The 26,535-nt window shown below is 39.3% G+C and overlaps 1 protein-coding gene across 3 annotated transcripts in view; it reads right to left on the reverse strand.

The window, feature by feature from the left end:
- ATRNL1 (attractin like 1) overlaps positions 1–26,535 on the reverse strand; it is a 512,979-nt gene that overhangs the window by 232,994 nt on the left and 253,450 nt on the right. For all 3 annotated transcript variants that reach the window (XM_079976622.1, XM_079976621.1, XM_079976623.1), the window contains exons 25-26: positions 22,588–22,649; positions 7,468–7,546 (exon numbers count right to left, since the gene is read on the reverse strand). In XM_079976622.1, the coding sequence (XP_079832748.1) occupies positions 7,468–7,546; positions 22,588–22,649 (141 nt within the window). The remainder of the gene's footprint in view (positions 1–7,467; positions 7,547–22,587; positions 22,650–26,535) is intronic.

Genomic DNA, 26,535 nt, shown 5'->3' on the forward strand with positions numbered 1-26,535 from the left:
CCTAGAAACAGGGATTCATCACTCCAAGAAAGTGTAAAGTGATCTTTTAGAAGGATCCCATTCCCTTCTAAAATGGATATTCATTTATATTCTGAGTACACTCTCCTAGGGGTTAGGAACAGAGATAGAGAAGGGATTGTGAGGGTGTCATGCCCCCAGGGAAACAGACTCAAAACTTTTCTTGAGTCCAAGTCCAAGTTACAGCATTGTAGGGTCTCCTAACAGTACTCGGGCTAGGCTTAGGGCCAGGAGAAATTCTAGGGAAGGTTGATCTTGAGGGCTCCCTGGTAGGAAGCAGCCTGCAGATCCTGGAAGAGTCTTGCAGAACTTATTGGTAGCTGTCACTCCTAGAGCACTTTTAGATGGCCTGGTTCATTCTAATTTGTTTCCCCGTAACTTTCTTTATCACAAGAAGCCTGATCTTTTAGGGAAGTGGGTTTGTCACACAAGAGATCAAAATCAGCTTTAATAGTACAACCTGAATTTGCTGGTATGTGAATGAATCCCACTTGAAAACCAGGAACATCTGGAAGTGCCCTTACTCTTTTGAGAGAGATTCACCAGCCTTCTGGGAATGAGTTCTGTGGCTGGGATTTATGGGACTTCTATCTACTTCCTGCTCACCCCTGACAGTTTAGTATATTCGAATATAGTTCCTTTATGAGCTTCTGCTTTGCATTTCTTCGCTAGCTGGCTGTATCCAAAACAATCTCAACTCTTTCCTTCCTTACCTGTGTCCTCACAGAACTGCTGCAGCTGTAAGTCATGGTACTGAGTTAAGTCTGCTGGCAGCAACTTGCATACATCCTATAGAGAGCTAGAGCAGTGCCCTCCTTGTTCTTCCTTAGTTATTCTCCCCTTATGAGAAGAAGCATCAATTCCCTTCTCTAAGTGCTGTGGGAATCCATCAGCCTTGCTACCCACAGCTGCCGCCAATCAAGCTTTGAAGGCCTCTTTGACCATAGTAGGAAGAAAACTTGTACTAGCCATAACCCACTGGGAAAGGGAGTAGAGCCTGCCAGCTTTATCTCATGTACAGGATGGAATTCATCACCAGCAACTGCAAATGAAGCATCTATATGACTTCCCATGTAATGTCAGATCAAATTAACAATTTATTCTAAGTATACATCCCCAAATAAAAGTATAGAAATGGTTTCATTGTGTTGATTACTTGTGTTTCAGCCGATTTACCTCTCTTGTTCACTATACTCAAACCAAAAGAACCAGCTCATTTTTCACAATTGACTGGTGCATAAATTGAATAGCACAGATAAAAAAATAATGGTCTGTTCAAATATTCATGATATTCCCTATAGTATCGTTCAACAGTCCTAAAATAACACAGCATCCATTTTAATTAGATTTTGCATTTCAAAGCATTCTTTCCACATACAGGCTGATTTTATATGTCTTATATCAATACTTGAAGATAAAAGAAAAGCCAAAGGTTATATGTAAATTATTAATTATAAATAGGAAAAAAGTATGGTTAATTTATCTTGGCATCCATGTTAAGCAAATAAGTAGCTGCTCAGAATAATGGCATTAAAATAAATTATGGTCTACAGTGAAAATTTTAGTTCATGACAAAGATAAATAACATTCTATAGGATGCTGTGGGCTCATCAACATTTGGGCATCATTTAGCTGTTAAGTCAGTCCCCCCCCCCATTCAAATTGTCCCCCCCTTTCCCCCCTTTTTAAAAAATCCCTGCTCAAGTATTGTGCAAAAGCACACAGGCAAATCTGAGTGAGCTAAGCTCCTGACATGCCCCTACTATCCCACTGCAAAAGAAATTAAAGCAACTGTAAATCCTCAGCACACACTTTTCAGATTGCAGTCCAATATATCTGGTGTAGATTTTTTTATGTAGTTTGGTTGTACAGTTTTCTGGTTTTGTGCAAATCTGAGAGAATCAAAAGAAAAATGTATTCTTCTGTTCAGGAGCACTCCAGAAATCATTACAGTGGTACCTCGGGTTACAGACGCTTCAGGTTACAGACACTTCAGGTTACAGACTCCGCTAACCCAGAAATAGTACCTTGGGTTAAGAACTTTGCTTCAGGATGAGTACAGAAATTGTGTAGTGGTGGTGCAGCGGCAGCAGGAGGCCTCATTAGCTAAAGTGGTACCTCAGTTTAAGAACAGTTTCAGGTTAAGAACGGACCTCCAAAACGAATTAAGTTCTTAACCCGAGGTACCACTGTATAAGTACAGCTGAAAATGAAATGAAAGCAGTGAGGAAGTAGGGCAAATGGAAAGGAAAGTAGTAAAAAATGACATCTGATCCACCCACTGAAAAACACTGAAACAAATTGTATGCGAAGGCCAATTTGAGTAGTTTGAAATTTCCTCTAATTTACCAGATTATCCCTGTATCAGGTGAACCCAAATTTACACGTGAAAAGCATTGAGATTGGATTGTCATGTGGACTACACAAATTAAATGGGGCAGCTGCAAGCACACAGTTAAACATGGTGTTGGCAAACCCTATGTTTGTAATATTTACCAGACTTATAAGTCATTCTCTATACACTCAAATGTGTTTACTTCACAGATGGCTTGCATCAGCATTTCATGAAATCAGTGGGCTCAGTTTGAATCTCTTGCTGGATCACAGCACAGCTTGCCAGGAAGGAATCATCATACAGTAGGGGCAGCTCAATGCTAAGTGGGTCCCTAGAGTCAATTGGCAGGGTAGCCAGGCCAGGACTTGGGGTCTCAGGGACAGCTCTGGCTTATTGCATATAGGCTGGGGGGGGGGGGGGCACAGCTTGCTGTTGTGATGTTGCTTCCTACCAATGTATGTTCAGTATGTTAGCTATGATTATTTAATTAGACCTAATAAAATTACTCACAATTTGAATTCAAAAAATGATTTTCAATTATTTGGAAACAACTTTGTGCTGCTCAAAGAATTAAAATACAAAAGAGTGGTTTTTGTATACAAAGAAAGAGTGGTTATTTAAACAAAAAAAAGTGGTTATTTAAAAGGACAAAGAAGGCATTGACAGGGATCCAAAGAGTTAGTCTGGATAGGGCTTGGGTGAACCCAGTGTTTGCTTTCCTTTCTGCCTGTCTTTGATAAGTAAATGCTCACTAAGCCACCTCATAAAAAGGTCTCGGTGTAAAAATCAGTTCCTGTGGAGTCACAAGCCCAAAGCCATCCTGGGTATAGAGAAGAGTCAGCAGTTATTTCGATCCCAGCTCCTGTCAGTGAAAATGTAACAAGCTACTGAATGTGAAACCTGAATCTCCATTTTGACCTGTATTTGCTTCTTACTAATAACCACATGACTAAAAAAAAGCTCCAACTATAATATTCAACGTCAATAACATCAAAGCCTGCACTTTTGCATAGGAGACCTATAAAGAAGAAAGCATTCACTTACAATACCACCACTTAAAAGTCTCTTCACTAAAAAGCTGCTGAACCTCTGGCTAATTACTTGCCTCAGCTTTTGCAATGGATGTATAAATGCCCAATTCCAACAGAATGTAAAATTGTCATTAATGAGGAAGCACAGGGCCATTGCATTTCAAAGCAGTTCTGTTTCAAGTACTGATGAGGGGGATTAGTTAATGCAGACCCTTAACAAAAATAATTCATAAACTAGAGATTGTTCACCTTTGAAGGCAGACATAATTTTGGTGACCAACTCCCAATGTTACCTCTGGAGAGCAGAACACCAGGAACAATGCTATGTTCTGGAGAGCAGAACACCAGGAACAATGCTAGTATTAATTCCACAGACACTTCCCACATACAAAATATTTTGTTCATAAAAATGGAAATAACATTTACTTGCGAAAAGTATTTAATTATGTGAACAGGGTGAGGAACTTTAGGCTCACTATACAGCCCTCAAGACTCTTTCAAGACCACAGCTCTCACCAGTTTTGCTCCATTCCCTCCTCAAGTGATTTACAATGCCTTCTACACCATTCAGCCTAAGAACCTGCCCAGCACTGTAGAAAGACATGAAGGAAATGGGCTTGAAGCATATAGCAACCAGAAGCAAGATGTAGCAGCAATTGCAGTGCTTTTGGGGCATTGTGCCTTAACATGAAATGCAAATGAGGGCCCTTGACTGTGAGAAGGCTTTCAAGCATGTCCAACTGTGAACATTCTGCTATTCACAGGCACCAATGATAAGCTTAATATAGCTTCTAGTTTGGCTCATGAGACCTTACATCTGCACATAGTGCCTGAGACAGGCACAGCCCATACTTCAAGTGAAGTTGCAAGAAAATAGACTGCCCTCTGGTCCACTCCTTGGGCATTAAAGGTGGGTCTTGCATGCGCACCCTACCTCAGTAATGGCAGACTTTCCCTCCCACTCACCCTCTATTGTAAACCTCTGACTCCTCTGCAGAAATGAGTCTGTTGACCAATGACGTTGCTATGGACTGTTGCTCATTTTAGGGCTGGGAGGAATTTTGCCTACATGCAAACTGGCTTTAATTATGGGGAGTTTCCACCTACCTCATAACAATCATCACAACTTATCTAGATGGGAGAGGCACTGGCTGGGTCCTTAGGAGGAAGAGGCACTCTACCCATCCCATATGTATGGGAATTCCCTTAAGTGACCCTGGAGGGTAGCATTCTCTGTCCAGAAGCCCAGCTTGGGGGCTGAAGGACCAGAGCATCTCCTACCAGTGGCTGAATGGGGCCAACCAGAAATGGTTTGTACCATGAGGAACCCCAGCATCAGCCAACCCCTGTCTTTTAGTGAACAACGTATCAGCCAGTAAGTGGGCTGGTTGATTAATGGATATATGACCAATGCCTACACCAAATCTATTCTGCTGTAATCAATAAAGTTGTGGCCCAATTTCAATCCAACACCTGGCTATATGTTGTTATTTGCTGCATGCACCCCCACCTACAGCTTCACTGGACTTGGCCTACAAAGAAGTAAGCACCTCTGAACATAATGGAACTAACTTCCATGAACACATGCATAGAAAAACATGATGTAAATTTGCTAAACTTAAGTCCATTTTAAAATCAGTGAAACTTGGGTTCCTTTGAATAGAATATGAACTGAATCCAACCATTCAGGATTAGTAAACACTTGGACACAATCATTATTCAAATCTCTGACATGTATTTAACGATAGATAGCAAGACAACATGATATTAACAATGTTTACAGGTACTTAAAAAAATATATCCAATTTCTCTATTGGCAGAAAAGCTGTTTAGATTGGAATAATTGACAGAGGTTGTGTTTTAGTTCTCTATCATATTAATTCTAACCAAATATATTAAGTCTTGCTTCATAAGTGATTTGTGTATAAGCATGGATAAAATTAATGGTTTGTTCAAATAATCAGAATATTCGCTCTGGTATTTTTTGCTGTGCCTTAATTTAAGATTAAATTAGTTTTAATTAGCTTTTGCATTTCAAACCATTCTCCTCACACATAGTATAATATTATGTGACTTATGTTGTATGCAGTTACATGCAAAGAAAGTCCAGAGCAGGAGCACTTTATTATGAAGAGCCTCTACTCATGAGTAGGAGCTCCCATGTTGGACTTTCTCTGTATACAACTGTGTGCAATGCATAGATGTTGAAAGAAGGAAATGTGATGTCAAGGGAGGAGCAAAAGAGACAGTCCAACTCTACACTCTTTCATGTGTTCCTCATGTGTAGAGCATATAGGCTACAATCTTCAGTTTGTAGATATAAAAGGATGCCCTTTTTACATAAAAGGTTGACACACGCAAGTCTGTATCATTCTGCTTTGCATTTAAGCACAAAAGGAATGTGTACATGAAAGAGTTTTCAAAACATGTTTCATACCTAATATTTTCAGAGTGCATGAGTGCTATGTTTTGTGGAAAGTGTAACAAACAACAGTACAATGGAAGTCTCAACAGCTACATCATAGTTAAATCAATTTCTTTGCAATTAAATATTTTTCCTATGACTCTGGAATAGTATTCATTTTCCCACCTCCCAATTAAAATAACATTATAAATTGACATAATTAAAGTAATTAAGATAATGGTCAGATGACATCATTATCATTCTACAGCCAATAATGAGCTATTGAAGGATTTCAGGAAGTTTACAAAATATATCAGGCTATTTTAAGAAGCTAGCTAGCTAAGCAATAAATTGGGGTACCTTGAAGTAACTATTTAGAATCTGATAAGTAACTATTTGCACAATTTTATCCTAATGTTATATAATATTCAAAAGATATATCAATATTTAATTTCCATTAACCCCCCCCGCTTATGAATATTTATATATGAATTACTTGTATATTGGTGTGACACTATGCACCAGTGGAAAAGCACTTCTGTTCACATAAGGAATCTTCCTGAACCCCACCCTCATGAAGCTCACCGTGCCCCACCCCATGCCATTCCTCTGGAGAGGGCCTCAGGAATGGCTTTTGGAAGGCCAAAGTGGCTGCAGTGGATGAGATGAGTCAAGAAAGCATAATTTCATGAGCAGAGTTGTGCTCACAATTCCAACCCGATATCTCTTACTAATAAATGGACTGGATACACTTGCACAAGTATTTCTTTGTGTACAAGTCATTACGTCTTAGAGTTTGACATGGAAGCTTTGACGGCTACAGGGGTGACATATTTCTAAGATCAGCTTAGCCGGTAAAACATTTATTCTTATCACAGTGATATTGAAGTTTCTCAGAGCAACAGTTTTAAATCACCATCTAATTTATTCAGTACTATTATACCGTCGTGCAAATGCTCATTGAGTCTTAAAAGATCCGACCCAATTTAAGCTGTGGATGCAAATGATGATTTTTTTATTTTTTATTTTAATCAAGCTGTGACCACAAAGTGTCCTCTTTTGCAGCAGCAGCTTGAACTGAAGCTATGGCTGTAAGTGCAAAGAAAGAATCAAGACTGCCATCTAAATGTACTTCAGATTCTTATTTTCAAGCTCAATACAGCAGGCACCATAACAGAACTTCATGTATACTAAACCAGGAAGAGGGAGAGGTGGGGCAAATCCAAAGCTATGTTTGCTTTTTAAAGTTAGGTGCTCCTACCTGCCCTCCAAACAAGCCAAGAAAAAGGGGCAAAATATCCAGGTGCACATGTAGAAAGAGCAGTTGTGGACAGAGTACACCAAATATATGAAAACAGGGCAAATATCAAACTAATCTGACCTTGGCCAACTTTGAAAAATTGCAGCTAACCCTTAACAGATATTTTTGATTTATTGCTTACAAAGGGGATGTAAAAAAGTAGCAGCACAGTTTTTTCACAGGTCAAACTTGTAGTAAACTAGCCACGTTTATCCAAGCAAAGAAAGTAGATTATCCTGTACTGCCTGAATATGGCAAGAAAAAAATGTTATGTTTGAAAAGATTTCACTTAATTTCCCAAGTGTGACAAGCAGGTTGCATGTTCACCTGCAGCTCTGAGACAAAAAAACCATCATAGTAATTCCAGTGTTACTGATACCTCTCTTCGTCGAGAAGCCCAGCAGGTTTGTTTGATTTTCCAGACCACGGCAGCGACCAACAACAACGACAAGAAACAGCTGCAAAAGTAAAACATGAAAAATGAATGAGAGACTAGAGTGTTTTTGCACAACCCTTTCTGAAAAGCATTGACATTTGATGGCATGAAGGCAATAAGACTGGAGAGCATATTCTAACAAAGGCGAACTAGCAACGGAAAAAAAACATAGTCCACCAATCCCTAGTTCTCTTGGTGTCTGATAACAAATGCCACTTCTCCAATATGCATATCCAGAAGCTGTAATTTGGTCAAATATTACGGTGGTCAACAGCACAGCAAAAACTTGCTTTTATTTACTGGCAGATTTTCTGCTTTGCTTTCCATCACTACAAATGACCAAGGAAGTTTACAACAATAATAAATCACAACCATTTTGTACTGAAACCAAAGTTGAGGGAAAGTGCCTTCTTACCATGCACTCCTGACAACTAATTTTTATCCCCACTGAAACTTTTGGGGAAATATTCAAGGACATTTTGTATTTATTTATGGCATTGCATATGCCACCACCCTTTATAACTAAAAATCCTAAGGCAGTTTGCAACGTAAATAAAACAAAAGCAGTTTTTCAGAGAAAGCTAAATAAAGGGAAATTGCAATGGGGCCAATCAAGGGGAGGGACCTTTCCCAACACCAGCAAGTCAAGCCTGATTCTTAGAAAACTGCTGTTATAGAGAATCACAAAGTTTTCACAGAGAGAAAAGAGTCAGATGTTCATATGCCATAGACTTTTAGGCTATTACTGTCTCACTTGGGGTTGATTATTGGATTCCCCAACACCAAAATACTTTTAAAAGTACAGTAGATAAATATCAACAGTGAAATTAAGTTTGCATTAATATAAAAAGTGGGTTTTGTTCTTAGGCTCCCAATGCTTTCATGCTTTTGAGTTCCTGTAGTTTCACAGTATTGAGGGGTTTTATCTAAGATATTAATTTCTTAGATTGCTTGGGTTGGTAAATCAAGCAATACTAGTTTTTTCAGTGCACTGTGTGAAATGCTGTGAACAGCATTTAAAATAAAATTGTTCTGTTACACTTCTGTAGAGAACAGCACTTCAGCAAAACCAGTTTTCATAGAACTGCAATTACTGATAGGAGGAAAGAAAGTGTACAAGTTGAGATGCCTCAAAATTATTGGGGAGTTTTCCCCTTTTTTCAGTTATCTGTAATTTATATCCTGGGAAATGGGAGCTATTGGAGAAAGGTTTATGTTCATGGTACTTAGTGTCTTTCCTCTGATGTCTTCACTTGTGGAATCCAGTTTGTGATAAAAAGCATTCTCTGATGAAAACAGGGATGTCCTAATGAAAAGCGGGACATTCTGGGATCAAATCAGAAACTGGGACAGCATCTGTAAATCCGAGACTGGCCCTGGAAAATAGGGACACTTGGAGGGGCTCTGAATTACATTCACAAGTAATGTAATTTCCTTAAAATATGGATGCCAAAATTCTGCTAGAGAATATAAATCCCATGGCTCACATTTTGGAATTGCACACCAACTTGCAATTAAAGCAGTTTCCCTAATACTATTGTATGTGAGCACTTCTGGTCATTCATAGAGGTTCCAACACACCACAGGAATTTATTACTTAACTACAGGGTGTTAGATGGGACTGAAAAAAACTTTTCTTATTGTTGTTAAAATCATTCATTATAAAGCCAGCCTATAGGTGGTAGTCCACTAGGCTTTACTCAGAGTAGACCCATTGAATTAACAACTGTTTTGAGTTAATGAATGCTTTTGTTTGTTACTATGTTATGCATTTTTGCATTTTTAAATTGCAAACCACCCTGTGATCCTTGGATGAAGGGCAGAATTTAAATTTAATAAATAAAAATAATAAATATGACCATGATCCATTAATTTCAACAGGCAAACTCAGAGTACAACTTATTTGAATGAACCTTTTATCTGTATCTGCATGCTGTGCTTTATTGTTAAAACCACATTTACAATAAATACTTTCTTTTTCTATAATCTATGTCTTACATACTTCTAGCCTGGGAGGATTCAGCTATGCACACTGGACAGTGCTTGGTTTGACTCCACCTAAGGATCATTTGGGGAGAGAGTGTTTTGGCAACCACGTGGGTGATGGTTTCACAGAGGGATTCCCAAATACACATGCCTATCATTCACAGTCTTAACATTAATGCCATAGACTGTTGTGTTTCTCTTGCACCTTCTGACTGAGATTGACAGACTCTCTCCCTGCTGAAGTTCCAGCACTAGATGAAGACTTTCCTATTTCAGCAAACATTTTGAAGCCATCTTCTGTTTTATGATAAATTTTAACTGTTCATATTATCTGTATTTTTAAAATATTTTATGTACACAGCTTAAAAATCTTGGACATTAAGCAGTATACAAATGTCTTAAACAAATAAAATAAAGAAGTGACAGGATGCTTTATTTGCAAGCAATAGAAGTGATGAAGATAGTTTCAACCTATCATCCATTGAAACAAATGCTGAAACTCGCATTGATTATATTTTATGTTTCTCACTAGAATACATTCAGAATAGCACATGTATCATTCAATGCACAAAACTGCAGCAAACCATCAGAATACTTAATAATAAGCACATTAGTTAACAATTTGGTGCTGCCATTTCCTGATCAAAAGCAAAAGTGTTCAATCATTGGTTTCCCTTTTTAGTTTACTATATGGGCTTTCAAAGCATTTCATAACTATCATGACAGCTAGCATATTCTGCTCTGGTATGCTAATGAGAGGTAAAAAAACAAGATATATGGTAGAACTCTATTCATTATCACTATATTTCCTCAGCAGACAACATACAGTATTGTTACTCAAGGCTGTAATGAATTCCAGCTGTTATAGATCACTTGCCCATTGTATCTGAATTAGTATTCATGTTTAATTATGCCAATTTAAAATATTTATGTGCCAGTACAGACACAGACACACTTCACAACAATTATTTGTATAAATATACTTGAGTAATGAGGGACGCAGGTGGCGCTGTGGGTTAAAGCCTCAGCGCCTAGGACTTGCCGATCGAAAGGTCGGCGGTTCGAATCCCTGCGGCGGGGTGCACTCCCGCTGCTCGGTCCCAGCGCCTGCCAACCTAGCAGTTCGAAAGCACCTCCGGGTGCAAGTAGATAAATAGGGACCGCTTACCAGCGGGAAGGTAAACGGCGTTTCCGTGTGCGGCTCTGGCTCGCCAGAGCAGCGATGTCACGCTGGCCACGTGACCCGGAAGTGTCTCCGGACAGCGCTGGCTCCTGGCCTCTTAAGTGAGATGGGCGCACAACCCCAGAGTCTGTCAAGACTGGCCCGTACGGGCAGGGGTACCTTTACCTTTACCTTACTTGAGTAATGAACATCACAAATTCAGGAAAGGTCAGATAAAATACAAACAGAAAATCACATGTCCTAACATTAACCTATAAGCCTTTTTATTTGGAAAATATTTTTGATTCATGAATGGCTCCATATCTTTCCATGCATAAAATATTTCACATGCTTCCAGGGCTTTTTGTATTAGTTTGATGAATGTATAACTTTATTTTCAAACAATTTTTTTTATACATTCCATTCTAATTGATTTATATAGAAATATCAAAACAACTGCAACTTAGAGGACATTATGTTGAAGGCTTGGTGCTAGTATAAACTTCAGTAAAACTGAGTGGCAGAGATACTACTTTCTCAATTTATCTGTATACAAGTATTGCTGTAAAATGTATTAGAGATAATAAAGCTGTTAGATGATCTTGGATTTGTTACTCATTCAGCCTCATTTTGACTTTGTTGTGAATGCTAACCTAGATCAGTATTATAAAAATACTTAATATATGAAAAGCGCTTTAACGTGATTAAATAATTATCATAAACTAGCTTATCCTTGCTGTGAAAACAACAGCAGCAGCTGCAATCTGAACTTCCTAATCTGTTTGTAACTTGCATGCATGCAAAGGGATTCTATGTGAAAGGATAAGAAAGGATATTTCACCTCACAAACATTCTTAATTGATTCTCATTTATTTTATGCTTGGATTTTCTGGAGCTGGGAATGTGAAGAATCTTGGAGGGACTGGTTGATGACAGAAGCAGAGTGAGTGAATCACAGCTACTGGTAGTAGTTTGGAAGCAGATTATATCATGACTGATGTGTAAAGTACTGGAAGTCAAAATCCCAGGAACGTAACATCGTTATCTCACTGCTGGCTGAGAAAAGATGCTTCTGCTACAATAGCCAAGGGAATGAACTAATTCCTAAACAATTTTCAGCTGCTTAAAAGGTCTCCTCCTCTTATTGGTGGATCAGATTCCATGCACCTGCTTTCCAAAACTCAACATCTCATTCAAGTCTTAATGTGGAACCAGCATACAAACAGCTGGTCAATACCTCTCCTTTCAACATAGCTGAGCTGTTAAGGTACAGAAACACCTACTTCATAAAAATGAAATGCTGTGTGGGCCATGCAGCTTAATTAAATTATAGGACCAACTCAAATCATAATTATCAGCAACAAGATCTAATAGAATCTGCAACCACAGTATAGATTACCTGAGCATGATATCACATTTCACAACTGAATGAGTAGGACTGTCATGAACTGGCAGGGCAATAGAAGAGAAGGAAGATGATCTTGGCGAAGGGTGTTGCTGGGACTGGGACTGGGAAGGAGAGGTTGGTGTAGGAAGTACTCACAAGGTGATGGAGGATGGCAAGGGGATGGGGGCCAGTGCACAGGAAACAGAACAGAAGGACCCACGGTGGGCTCTGAGGGATAGAGAGGAGCTGGAGGAATGTTCTAGGAGGCAGAGGCTGAGGCAGGCAGAAGCCCACAGCCCAGCTCAGTAGCTGACCAGGGGGTGGGGGTATTGCTAGCTATGGAAGGTGGTGTGTGATTTCTCAGGTGGAGTAGGCTCAGAAGAGGTGTGGGTTGCATGCTTCAACTAGCCCAGATGTTGCAGTCAGCATGCAAAGTACAAAGTGGAAGCAGAACTAATGTCTGCTCAACTTCCCAGGTTGGTTGGACCATGGCTTGGATGTTCTAGGGAGCTCTTTGAGACTATGCATATGTGGGACTGACCTCCAGGTGCCCTGACCCCTGGATCAGCTGCAGAGATGGGAACCAGGCTTGATTGGACCATGGACTTTGCCCTGCCAGACTGTGCACTAGTATCTACTGTGGGATTGTGCACTCCAGAGGGACTTGCTACCAGGTGGCTCAGGACAAGGACAAATAGAATGGTGATATGAAGCACATATGTAGTTACTGTGTTAATCATGGAGACTACACCATCTCCCTTCCTTGAAGTCAGGAGGAGGAGGCCTTGCAATTTCTGAAACTGTCTCTCTTGACATCCAAACAAATTTGGCCATATATCTAGACTCAACTCAGACCTAGGTCTACCAGGATTACGTCATTGTGGGTTGTTCAGCTTCCAAACAATAGAGGCTTTTAAATCTGGCAAAGCCAACATATTGGCAGCAGTGTCATACACTAAAATCACTGCTTGTCATTTAATCATGTATATGAAAGTGTAGTTGAGACCATGATTTGCCAAAAAACAACACAAAGGTACAGCTCAGCAAGATTGAAATGGAGGAATCTGACATCATGGATATGTTGCTCTTTCTCGATGCATGTTGGAATTTCTCAAATTTGCTTTTCTGCTTAAAGAAAACAACACTTAATTTAATTCTGATAGAGGAATTGAATCATTTTTTAACATCTCATTCAATCTTGTGAATAAATTCTAAAGAGATTTCAACAGTATGCATCTTGCACAGCACAAGAACAGGAAACAGTCCTGTCAATATTTTCAACTAGAAAATATGTAAGCTCTGCTGCAAATCAACAAATCAACCTGCAGAGGTTTTTTCCTGTGATGGAATGAAAAAGGTAAACTAACAAACATTAACTATATCTTACATTGCTGTTGTTGTTGTTTAGTCGTTTAGTCGTGTCCGACTCTTCGTGACCCCTTCGTGATCTCACATTAGCAAATTCCAAAGTTTATGCATTGTGTGAAGAACTACTTCTTATAGTCTGTCCTGAATTTTCCAACAGTCAATGGCATTGGGAATAGTGAAAGGCAAATTCTCCGTTCTTCAATTTAGAATTGGCTTTTTATATATGAAAATTTCAGATGACTCTTGGGGTGAAAAATTAATGTTTGCTGAGAGTTCTCTCTAGCTTATGATGTTTGCACATGCATGTTGAGAGGCATTATTATTTTTCCTCTCAGGAATAGTAGTTTGATTTCATCTCCCTGGCACCCATTTTACAGCACAAGCCATGATGGAAAGTTACTTAGAAAGAGATGAATTAAAGACAACAGCCCACTTTTACAAAGTTTACAAGAAATAATCAAAATAATTGATCAACCTAAATAAAGAAGATACTTGCCAAACAAAATGCTGCTTAACTAGTTTCTATGGTCACATATACTTCAAAACAGTAAACAAAGTGCTTCCTTTAGATTAAGAGGTTAATATATTAAGTTTTTTTCATGCACCTACCAAGCAGTTTGTTCAGCTTTAATGTTAATTATACATGTGCAGAATTTCATTTACTATTCCAGGTTGGAGATTATCTCCTTGAGGAAATGGCACTCAACTCATAATATATGTGAGCATTGTAGGTAGACAAATTCATATTCAAATCAAGTAATTACAGACTTCAGCAACATATTTAATTGGGGAAGCAAATCAGATATACATGTGAACAGGATTCCTGCACTTTGTGGAGCCAACTAGAATAATAAGGTGTGATTGATATTTTGCTCATCAAGAATTATTTTAGTGGTTGATTTCCTATGAACTATGCCACATTCTTTCACTTATTTTGAAAATATGATTTGCAAGGCATGAGTATCACAGAACAGGATGTCAGTTGAAGCTGAGCAATCACCTCTTCACAACTTGTACGATTCAACAGTGGGAAGAAAAGAAGGTACAATGACATGGCTTCTGAAGTTGTTCATCTAAGCAGAGCTCAAGAGATATCAGTGGATATCTAGCTATAAACCTTCATGCCAAAGCAAGAAATCAAGAACTAACTGAAAAAAATGAATATGGCATGCTAGACAATTTGGCTGTTTTGGGCCATGACAGCACAATGTTATGTGGCTCCAGTTCTTCCTGGAGGACTGTTTTCAGAAGGGGATACAGGGGGACTGGTTTGTAAGGCAGCTCAGTGCTCTATGCTATTTAGTATCTTCATGAAACTGCTACTATCTCAGCATATTATTACCATGCTAATATAACCATACTCAGGTGGACTATCTATAAAGAATTAGCTCACTTGCAACTCCTTCCTCTTTACTGGCATTAAAACACCACTTTTTAGCCAGAAATGTAAGCAAAGTTCAAACGTGGGTTATATAAAATAAAATAAACTATTAAAATGCAAGTGCAATCAAAAGCCATTTAAATGATAATGTGTGGTTTTGCTTCTGAAGTGGAATTCTCAAATTAAGTAGCAGAACCCAAATTCATTTCAAACACACCATACAGAGAACAGTGCTGTTTTGCATAGAAGATATAAGTCTATTTATATCCACTGCTTATACTTCTGTGAACAGTGCCACTCACTTAGCCACTTTACTCCCTATAAATTGTGCCTAGCAATTATACTTGTTTGTATTCATTCCACCGTAACACAGTAAGAACTGACAATGGACGAATGTCCACAGTTGACAAGATTAGTAATATCATTCAAAAACAGTTATTACAGGTAACTTCATCTTATAAACCAACTTGTTTCAACCCAACTAAATGTCACCCAAAACTTGGCAAGGTGGACAAATCTACCATTCTACCATAGAAAGGCCACTGGTCCTTAGTTTGAGGGCACAGATTGTGCTCCATATATTCAAACCTGGAGCCATTTTGGTACTTGGATGACCCATGAGACTACCTAAAGCACATTCCCTCTACAGAGAATAACTGGTAGCCATGACCTTCTTGGTGAGTAGTTGTACCATAGATAAAGATGACTGGAAGGACTAATCAGTGGATTTTACTCTTTAGAAATTCAACTGGATTTGACACTATTTATGTTACCAAATTCTCTATCATGTCAAACACATGAAAATCATGCATAATCTGAATAGATTTTGGTACTTAATCCCATGTGAGATAAAGGATGCATCAGATGCCAGAAAAAGCTTAATTGACAGCATGTGCTTAACATACAGTGACAAAGCTCTCACAATTTAACAACATGCTGTCAAATGAAAGCAAATACTCTGTAAACATCTTATAGTATATGGCCTAATAAAGTTCTAGATTTGAACTCTAGTAACTCTGCAGTACCTCCTTTCATCTATTTCAAAGAAGAAATAAAAAAGATTTATAGTCAGGGTGGTTTAATTTTTTAAAAACGGAAATAGATCTTTATAGGATAAATAAAACTTCTGACCCGCTAAGTGTGATTCTGTTTCTGTTACTCCTGGAAAAGACTTTCATATTTTACATTCCGCACCTATGCTGAAGGATAAAATATTGTATATTTCTTCAAAGAAATGAAGTTGATTTAAAACATAATGTGTGACTGGATGCATGAATGTCTATTTTATTCCACATAAATGCTTCAGGAAGCTAGTGTATGCAATGTGTTCCTTCCCCAAAGGACAAGGTGTTAAACAGAAATGCACCCCTGTCCTTCACATGATACATTTAGTATGCCTTCCACAATACACATGGATATTAATTTCCATAACAGAAGAAGTACATGCAATAATTTATGATTGGATAACCTACAAGAAGCTTAAAAGGGAGGGAAAGCTGTTCATCTTCTATTTTGACACCTGGCTATGCTAGTGCCCAAGCCTATGCCCCACACCCTGCTAAAGGAGTCCACAGAATTGAACTCCCAGGTTTCAATAATTCCACAGCTGGTTTCACTACCTTGGCTCTGGTGAGTATTTAAGGGTATCACCTCTAGATATCTCTGCTTCCAGGAATAGGATGCAATGGTAGGCGCAACTGTCCAGTGTTATTCTGTATCAGCTATCATATTTTATATCAGCTACCAATTAAATCAGACTATTTGGTCACAGCTCACAGCAAATTTCCACTGTATTTCCACTGAAATCTATGAGGCTACATTATGATTGCACATGAGTAGACAGTATGTGGACTGCAGCCTTAAGATTTCTTTCTGCATTTTGTTATCTGTTGTTCTTTCCAAACTGTCCTTTAGAGTCTGATTGTAGGTTGTTTTCACTTAAATTGATTTATGAATATAAAATGTAATCAGAAAGCTATGCAGTCGTGCCATTGTAAACTAGACCTCTATATGGACATTAAAGTCATGCCTGAGCTGCAGTATGAACATTAGAAGGCTGATCCTAAATTCAATCAAGAAACTCAAAAGCTACATACTAGCTCATGAAAAAGACGAAGAAATTCCAAGATGCTGTAGCCTTTTCATTTCAGAAAATGCCCTGACACATTTTGAGCTTTACTGCTTTTCCTCTCTACGCTACTACAATTCATACATATTAACCAGCTCGTATTGCCATTTTATGCAAACCCTTTTATTATAAAATCAACATGTTCACACTGTGTAATGTATTTTTATTGGATGACATGAACAAATTGATTTTATAATAAAAGCACTTCAAAATAAAGGTATTCTTCAAACTTCCCCCATTGTCTATTTTATAGTGAATGTACAAGCCCTGTTCCCATGATACTCATGGCTCAAATCTGCCACTTGCAGGCCTGCCTGTTCACAGCTTCTCTGCCTGTGATCCAAGCCATCTGATTTCCAGTAACTGAGGGAGTTGGAATTCAGGCTCCTCCCATCATCAGTCAAACACCTAACCTGCTACTACCTATGGAGGAAAATCATAATAGGTTGGGCAGTAATGGCAACAGGCAGAAACTCAGCAGGTCTTTATGGTCCTATGGCCCTTTGTCAGCTATCTTACTCTTCTCCTTTCTATGTACCGGTAACTTCTCCTTTTTTCCCTCTCTGCAGAATGTCCACTTTCTGTGTGCATGTCTGAAGTAACCTCCTTCTCTCTTAGCACCATCCTGCTATCTGCACCAAAGGCGTTCTCTCTCTCTCTGCAGGTGTGAGTGAGAGATTGCTCCTTGCTGCCATGTCTGGCGCTTTAAAGTGGACAATCATGTGGATCATTATTCAAAGGATTAGTGCCAGGTGTTATTCTTAATCCAGGATATGGAAACTGGTTGTAACTTGTCAGTGGTGAAAGCTACACTACACATGGTAAAAGGTTATTATTTCATATTTCCAGGACTAAGCCACAGTATGGAAATATGTTCTGATGGCTTGCTGTCAAATCATTCTTTTAGTTTTACAGAAATAATACTTTTGTTACTGAAAATCTGAACTGTTAAAAAACAAAGTGCATGCAACCATGAGTAACTGTTCAACACATTAAAAGCTTTAATGTATTTGTTTATTTGGTTGGTCTGGTGATCACTGTGTTTGTTTCTTCAAAAACAGCATTCGAATTCAATATTTTATGCCATATGCTTCATTTCTGACTCAGAGGTGCTGGGGTGTGGCTTTGCCCAAACGTCATGCTCATGATCTCCAACATACATTTAAAGCATGCCTTGAGTTACATTTTAGTAGTCTGTCAGGATCCTGCTGAGGGTCGTCTAGAAGTCGTCTAGCCATAGGAGAGTTGAGAGGGCAAAGGTTGATGCAGGACATGATGTTTTAAGGAACAAGCCTGTTGTTTAATGTAACCTTCTCAACTCCACACCCAGCTTACACTCTGTTGCACATCCAAGTCTTAGAGATTCATTGTCTTAGGCAGAAGAGCCACAATGGGGTCATCTATAACTGGGAACTTTAGCTTGTCCATTATTGCTTGGTTCAGGATGTAGTAACTGTTTGTGCATGTCATAGCTTTGCAATTTTATAGCCATTTGGCCTTGAACCTTTTCCTAAAGATGGGGTGGGTTGATATGGATTCTCACTTCATGTGTGCTTCTCACACCACAAAAGCACTCCTTGAGGTAGGTAGCACAGAAATGTCTCCTGGGTGATTTATTCTACACTGACATGACCTTGCACAGCAATGCCATGTCGTGCTGCTGTTGGAATGGCCAGTGCAATGAGCAATCTTCTGTATCAGACTCTTTGCCCCATTCATCCTCATTATCACTCATAGTCTGGGTGTGGTCTGTTGCCCCAGAAGAGGTATTGTCTGTTTCCTATAAGATTTGTACCATTGTTAGGTTGATGCACCTTCTGGTCTCTGCCCTAGAAACCATTTGCGCTTCAGCAGATGGATGGTTCTATTGCAGCTGTGGCTGTTGAGGAGGTGCAGACTGCAGGGCTGGAACTACAAATGAAATTAAAGCTTGAATCTCCTTGGAGGTGTCCACCTGCGAAGCTTCCTTAAGGGTTAACAGTAGTTCTCTGTGCAGCTGCAGTCGCCATGGCAAAGTTTGTGTCGGGAGCTGAACTCTCTGCTGTGGTTAAATGTTATGATTATGGGTTCTGCACCAATATTATTTTATTTGTTCTAATTTGTTTGTTTTGTTTCCTTTTGATTTTTTTGAATAAAATTCAATTTATTTAATTAATCCTCTCTTTTAGAAATGGCCACTAGAAGTAAACAATACACTCAAAATGACAACCAGGTGTTGTATGTTTTAGGCTGCCACACTCAAATGGCTACCAGATGTTGTCCCCTGTGTCTGCTAATGGATTCTGGAGTGGCATGATTCACAGGAACCTAATATGGAAGCTGGAGAATTGGCAGGGGGAAACGAGCCATTAAAATATCTTGCCACTGCCTCTACTCTGATCTGGACTATAGCCTGTGGTTGCAGTTTCTTAGGGGCTAACCACTGACATTAATGGAGGCAAGGAAAGGTCATTTAAATGCTGCATCTGATTGTGGAGATAAGAAATAAAGGCTGGGGTCAACTGATGGTTGCACGGCAAGGGGAGTTAATCTATTAGCAAACCCAGGTTAATCAGGTGGGCAATCTAGGATTAAGTATTTATCATTCTACAATTAATTTTGTAATCTATCTACAATTAATTAATTAATTAGAAAACTACAATTAATTATTTAGCTAATTAGAAAATGCACACACCATGAAATAAAATAAAATGACAAAAGTAATAACACAGGAAGGAAAAAAGTGGTAAATTCAGCCACGTGGCAAATTCAGCCAGTGTTTTAAAGCATCTGGCTCAGACCAGGACCCCTAGATGTTTCCACCTCCATGGGGAAAGGGAACAGTAGTGAAGCCAATATAAGGCTACAGGCAGCACACAAGGCAAGCAAGCACTTAAAGGTAAAGGTAAAGGTACCCCTGCCCGTACGGGCCAGTCTTGACAGACTCTGGGGTTGTGCGCCCATCTCACTTAAGAGGCCGGGGGCCAGGGCCAGCGCTGTCCGGAGACACTTCCGGGTCACGTGGCCAGCGTGACATCGCTGCTCTGGCGAGCCAGAGCCGCACACGGAAACGCCGTTTACCTTCCCGCTGGTAAGCGGTCCCTATTTATCTACTTGCACCCGGAGGTGCTTTCGAACTGCTAGGTTGGCAGGCGCTGGGACCGAGCAGCGGGAGCGCACCCCGCCGCAGGGATTCGAACCGCCGACCTTTCGATCGGCAAGCCCTAGGCACTGAGGCTTTAACCCACAGCGCCACCTGCGTCCCTGTAAGCAAGCACTTGGACCAATATAATTCAAAGCATTTCTATGAAGAAAGTAAAGTTCCTGTCTTGGATCCCTAGACAGTGCTAATGCCACCCAGGTCCAAGATGACCAGTATGGGAGATAGGTGCATTACATTAAAAGCAACAAATAACTACAGTGAAGAGTCTGTACAGGGCTGGCCCAACCATTAGGCAGAGTGAGGTGGCTGCCCCAGGCAATAGTTGCTGGGATGTGAGGAGCAGAAGAGGTGTTGAAAAACAGATCTGTGTGTGCGCACCATGGCCTGCCCCATGTCCCCTAAGCAGTGTATTAGCAAAGTTGAAGTAACATTCAACTACTAGTCTAGTTCGATTCTGTACATGGAATAAAGCGGGGTGGGCACAATCTCATAATTCACACTTGGCAGCCTTGGGCCTGTCCTAAGCAAAAGGAAGAAGCAGCTTCAAATTCTATAACTTATTTAAACATTATTTCCTCAAAGCTGTAAGGAAGAACAAAGAAAATATACACAAGCCAATATAAGATCCCTGTTGCAAGTCATAAAAGAACACAGTATATAAAAGGTGCTGGTAGGGAACCATTCCTACACAGCTGCCGAGAAAATGCACCTCTAAAGGAGCTCCAGGGAATACCTGAGGGATGCAAGCTATCTTGGCATTCCAAGCAAATAAATGTTAATTGCTCATTCCCAAGTAAGACTGCTATGAGAAAATGGATGGCAAACAACAGGATTTCAGGCTCTGAGTATCAAGCCCCCACTCTCAAAAAAATGTATGAGAAAGCTAATATATACAAGTGTTTCTGTTTTGTTTTAAGGAAACGGCTTTATTAGTTACATTAAGCCAACTTATTAACTGTCAAAACACTTATTTCCATCAGACTCACAGATGCATTAATAATAAATATCTGTCCCAGAGACTCACAAATGGTAGAATGTAAATCTGTTAAGCCATTGCCAAGAATCAAGCTAAAAAGAATTACAGAACCCCTTTTTTTGCTCTACCATTTCATTGATTGGGATAGGAGAGCAGTGAGTCAAAGGGGGATGGAGTGTTTAATGAAAGAGCTTTCCGTGTGGAATGAAATGTCAAGGACATTTGCACAACTGAGGCTATAAATTCCACTTACTCTGGACAAGTGACATGTGTAATTGTTCATAATGTAAAATCTAAAACATAAATGAACATTTAAACCAAGTTGAAATGCATTTTGGAGTTATTGTAGTATTTTCACTCTATTTGAAAATACATGATATGCAAAATAAAAAGTTATTAGTGAAAACTTAATAGCCAAGGGTTTATACTTGTCATACAGTCTTTGAAGCTAAATGGTGGCATCCAATATTGCTCATACTCAGAATGGACCCATTTAAATCAATAGACAAGTAATTTAAGTGTGTCTTAGTTGATTATTATCCATTATCTGCAATCCCTTGTTTGTTCCCAAAATGAACTGTGAAATAAGATTTACTCACATATATATTGGATGTGTGTGTGTGTAAACAGAACCAAAGCAGATTCAAAGGGCTCATTGGACTGGTGCAGATAACAATCTATGGATAAGAGGTCTAGAGTAAGCTGCTGCACTATGTGCTTTCCTGCTCTCTCATACTAATTCCCCCCACATGACTTCATCATGGTTAAAATATGTTAGTACCAATCATAGTAATGGTTTATAACTACTCATTGGTTCATCAAAACAGAAAAAGGGAGAAATGATTTGGGGGAATGGAAGGAGGTTACAATTGCAGAGGGGGCAGAGGAAGAAGGGAGTAACATCCGTTCAAGTCCTCTTGCTACTCTGCTGCAAAAGCTGCCAGCAAAGTCAGGGCTTTAATAGCTATTAAGAGAAGAAGAGAAAGACAAACCAAGCAGCTCTCAGCCACAACCGTAAGCTCCCTCCCTTAAGTGGTTTGGCTCCCCCAAATGAAACTGGAAACAGCCAAAAATTACTATCCGCAAATAGGGTGGGAGATTGGAAGTGGCCATTTTGGTTCACCCCTAGTTTAAGCTCCTTTCCGGAAAGGAGGCTCACCATTCAGGAAATAAAAGCTTGCAATCAAACCCAAATAAGAGCACAACAAGCAAAGAAAAGTATGAGATAATCAAGAAGTGAGCCATGTAATACATACTTGTTATGATTCCAGTTTCACATGTTTGAAAAAATACTTAACCTTAAATATGGGAAGACAGCCGTCAGAATGTGAGTGTGACTATTCACAAGTCAAATCACCCAAACAGGGGCGGGGGGGGGGGAGGGGAGCTGTGGTACTTCAGTACCTGCATAATGTAGACTGTGTAGTCTATAATGTTTTTAAGAATTATACAAAAGGGGTAAAATATCCAAGTTTGAACATCACATAACTTTGCATATATCAATTGTAGAATTGTTGACAGTGTAAAATTTACCTGAAGAAGGTAACAAAAAACTGTACCAGGTCCATGATGGTATTGTGTTGTGAAAATGCGATCTGAAAAGAGAAAGAAAGTGGGGGGGAAAACATGGTCATTTTTTACTGAGGCTACTTTAGACAAAGGTGTTCTTTCTAGTTGGTTAAATGAAAGCAGAATGGCTGAAGTCAACCTGTTGTTGATAATATACATCATTTTCTAAGGCCTACATTATGTAAGCAAATTATGTTACCAATCCATCAAGTCTAACCATTTTGAGAGGTGTTTTTTGTTTTTTTTTTGTTTTTTTTTACAATCAAGTGGTGTATACATTTTATCAAACAAACAAACTTGTCCTGCCTAATATCTTAACTTCAGATTAAGAGCTGGATGGACTGGAAACATGAATGTATTATATACAAACCTAAGCCCAATTCAATATACGGTACTGTATTTTACTTGGGTAAGAACATAATTTTAATAGCAATATGTTATAATATTAAGGCTACAATCCTTTGCACACTTACTTAGGAATAATATGAGGGCTAGTCTTTTGTTTTTGCCTGAATTTGGAAGGATATTTGGGGAAATAATTCAGGGGTACGGGCTTATAATCATGGCAGGGAAAGAGGGAATACTGGTGACAAAACACAAAACATATTTTATGCTGGTTAATTAAGATTGTTAAATTAGTACAAAGCAAATAATATAATTGTGAAAAAACAAATATATTGTTACACGCCACCCTAATTTTGCCAAGCAATAGCAAAATGCCAGGGGTCCTGGCACTTAACCAGGGTTTTTGTTCCTTTGGAATGAGACACACTGGAGGCTAGTGTCTTTAAGAAATATGGTTTATTTTACACATATTTACAACCTGGGTTTTTATGCAGGAAGTTCAGAACACTACATTCTAAGAGTGTTTCTTGTTGCTCATCTCATAACTTCAGCAAGCTTGGTTACCAAGCAGCAGCCAGTCATGTTCCCCAGTTTCTCAGCGTAGTCTCTCCCAGCCAGCACCGCATGCAGCCCCCACTTCCTCAAAACCTCTGATTTTGTGAAAGGACACATTTTTTCTTCTGTGATATCACACACCCCATTACCCTTGGCCATCTCCTCCCGTCCCAGCTTACATCATTGAACACTGAAATCTTAAACCTGACATTTGTCTTTGATCACTACATTTTAGAAAATGGGATACAAGAAGCTTGTAAAATATTTCAATCCAACACATGAAAAGAGGCTTCTACATATAGCTTTCTTGCTAGATGAAGAACAATAGGCATGCATGCAAATGGCAATACAGGCAAGTTCTGCTCCCAGGTTCATCTGAATGCACAGAGCCATTTTCAAAAAATAGTGCTCTACTCTTCTTGCTGCAGACTGGATTTAACAGACAGTTGACAATTACAGATTTCCAAACCATGGTTGAATGTAGGTCTCTTGGAAGGTTCAAAATAGCTTACACTAGTCTTCTCTTTCTTAAGGAAATCCATTCTTAAGGAAATTAGCCCTGAGTGCTCACTGGAAGGACAGATCGTGAAGCTGAGGCACCAATACTTTGGCCACCTCATGAGAAGAGAAGACTCCCTGGAAAAGACCCTGATGTTGGGAAAGATTGCGGGCACAAGGAGAAGGGGACGATAGAGGATGAGATGGTTGGACAGTGTTCTCAAAGCTACAAACATGAGTCCACTGCGGGAGACAGTGGAAGACAGGAGTGCCTGGTCCATGGGGTCACGAAGAGTCGGACACGACTAAACGACTAAACAACAACAGTCTTCTCTTTGCAACACATCCTTAGTTGTTGGTTTTTTAAAAAAACTACTTTCAATACATATTTAACATTTAAAAAACAAAAATAAAACTGCACCAGCTAATGATATCCCTAGAGTCAACCTGGTTCAATGTATTGTAGTATATATGCAGAACTTTCAGTAATTCTGTTTTCAATTACTTTGCAAAAAAGTACTGCACAAGTTGCTTACATGAGCATATTTCCACTTAAAGGTGATAGTCATGGAATAATTTACTACCTTGTTGCACCACAACCAAATATTCTAATCCTAATCTGTTTCTTTTCCTGCATTGCCACCATATTTCCTTGCGTACCTTCTTAGCATCACATTTTGTGCACAGCAATTTTGGGGGGATTATTAAATACTGCATCGGCTTCTGCACCTCAACTTTTTTCCTAATGAAAGTGGCTTGATTATTTATTTAATTGAAGCATTATTTCCCACTATTCAGTCAAAAAAGGCTCCCAGTTTATTTTTTACACAGAGTAACAATAAAATAATACCTGTTCTCAGTTTTGCAGTCTGAATGACACAACAGAAAAGAAGAATGGATGGGGGCGGAAGGGAGGGAGAGGGAAAGTGAGTGGATGGGGCTTTAAGTCTTTTCTCCTGTCTCCCAACTCATGTGCCCTATAGAACAAACCTCTGGAAATTATTGTTAATTCAAGTACGGAATACATTTAATTCTTCATAATTTCACTTTCCACAGATAATAGTATCACGGGATGTTAGATGTTGCAACACAGTGTCAGGCAGAGACTACCGTATTTTTCGCTCTATAAGACGCTCCAGACCACAGGACGCACCTAGTTTTGGGAAGAGGAAAACAAGAAAAAAGATATTCTGAATCTCAGAAGCCAGAACAGCAAGAGGGATCATTGCGCAGTGAAAGCAGCAATCCCTCTTGCTGTTCTGGCTTCTGGGATAGCTACGCAGCCTGCATTCGCTCCATAAGACGCACACAAATCTCCCCTTACTTTTTAGGAGGGAAAAAGTGAGTCTTATAGAGCAAAAAATACGGTAATTTATCATGGATGAAATCATTAAGCTCAGGGGCTTACCTGGGACCAAGGGCGCCAGCTCCTGGGGGCTGAGTCCTTTTGCCATCCCCCATGCCCAAAAAACATGGAGGCAAAGCACGGAGCTGAGTGCGGCTCAGCTCCAGTGGCGGCTCCTTCTCTTCCTCATGCCGTGAATGAAAAGTGAGTGATTTGCTTGTGCGTGGTAAGCTATGGTTTATGGCTTACAGCAGAGCTTTCCAAACTTTTAATGTCGGTGACACACTTTTTAGACATGCATCATTTCGCGACACAGTAATTCAGTTTTACTAGCAAACTAGAGATTAAGCTAACTCCTTTGAAGCCCTGGGAGGAGTGTGGGGAACATTCCCGCAACACACCTACACACTGCAGCTGACACACTAACGAGTCACGACACACAGTTTGGAAAGCTCTGGCTTACAGCTTCATGAAAACAGCCAAAGAAACACACGTGACTTGCAGAAATAATTTTCCCCAGTTAAAAACCAGTATCAGGTAGTAGAACTAGAAAAGACCTCTGCCTAAGGCTTTGGAGATCTGTCATTAGACAGGAGGGACCATTTGGGGCTACATAAACCAATGATGTAAGACATATATTTCAGTCTGTAGGGTTTCTTCAGAGTACTAGTTTTAAATGGGAAGATAAAATACAGATAAAATATAAACAATTTCCAACAGAGTTCTATCATAGTTATATTATTAAAAAGCCATTTGTTGAAGGAGGTTTTACATTCTGCATGATGATAATAATTTTCATTTATGGTATCAGCATTCATTTGAATTGTTCATTACACACATACACAAATATATTATCAAGGAAAACTACTGCAATCAATAATCACAGTCCAGTTGATTATACCACGGTAGACATATGAAAATATTTTAACCTCAGTTATTTCATAAGCAGGTAAGCATGTGAATTTTCATCATATCAAAAGGCGACCAAATACACTATTAATGAATAAATGATGTATAGATTACTGAAGAAGCTTGTGGGTGTAATCTCAGAGCCTCGGTCAATACCAAATCCCTCTTTTTTAATGTTTCGTAATCTCCTCTAGGAAGGCATCACCCAAATTTTCAGTCTGGCTTGGAAGTCTATAGCAGAAACACACAGTAAGGTCACT

Source organism: Podarcis cretensis, assembly GCF_951804945.1.
Source record: "Podarcis cretensis genome assembly, chromosome: 5".
NCBI lineage: Eukaryota > Metazoa > Chordata > Lepidosauria > Squamata > Lacertidae > Podarcis > Podarcis cretensis.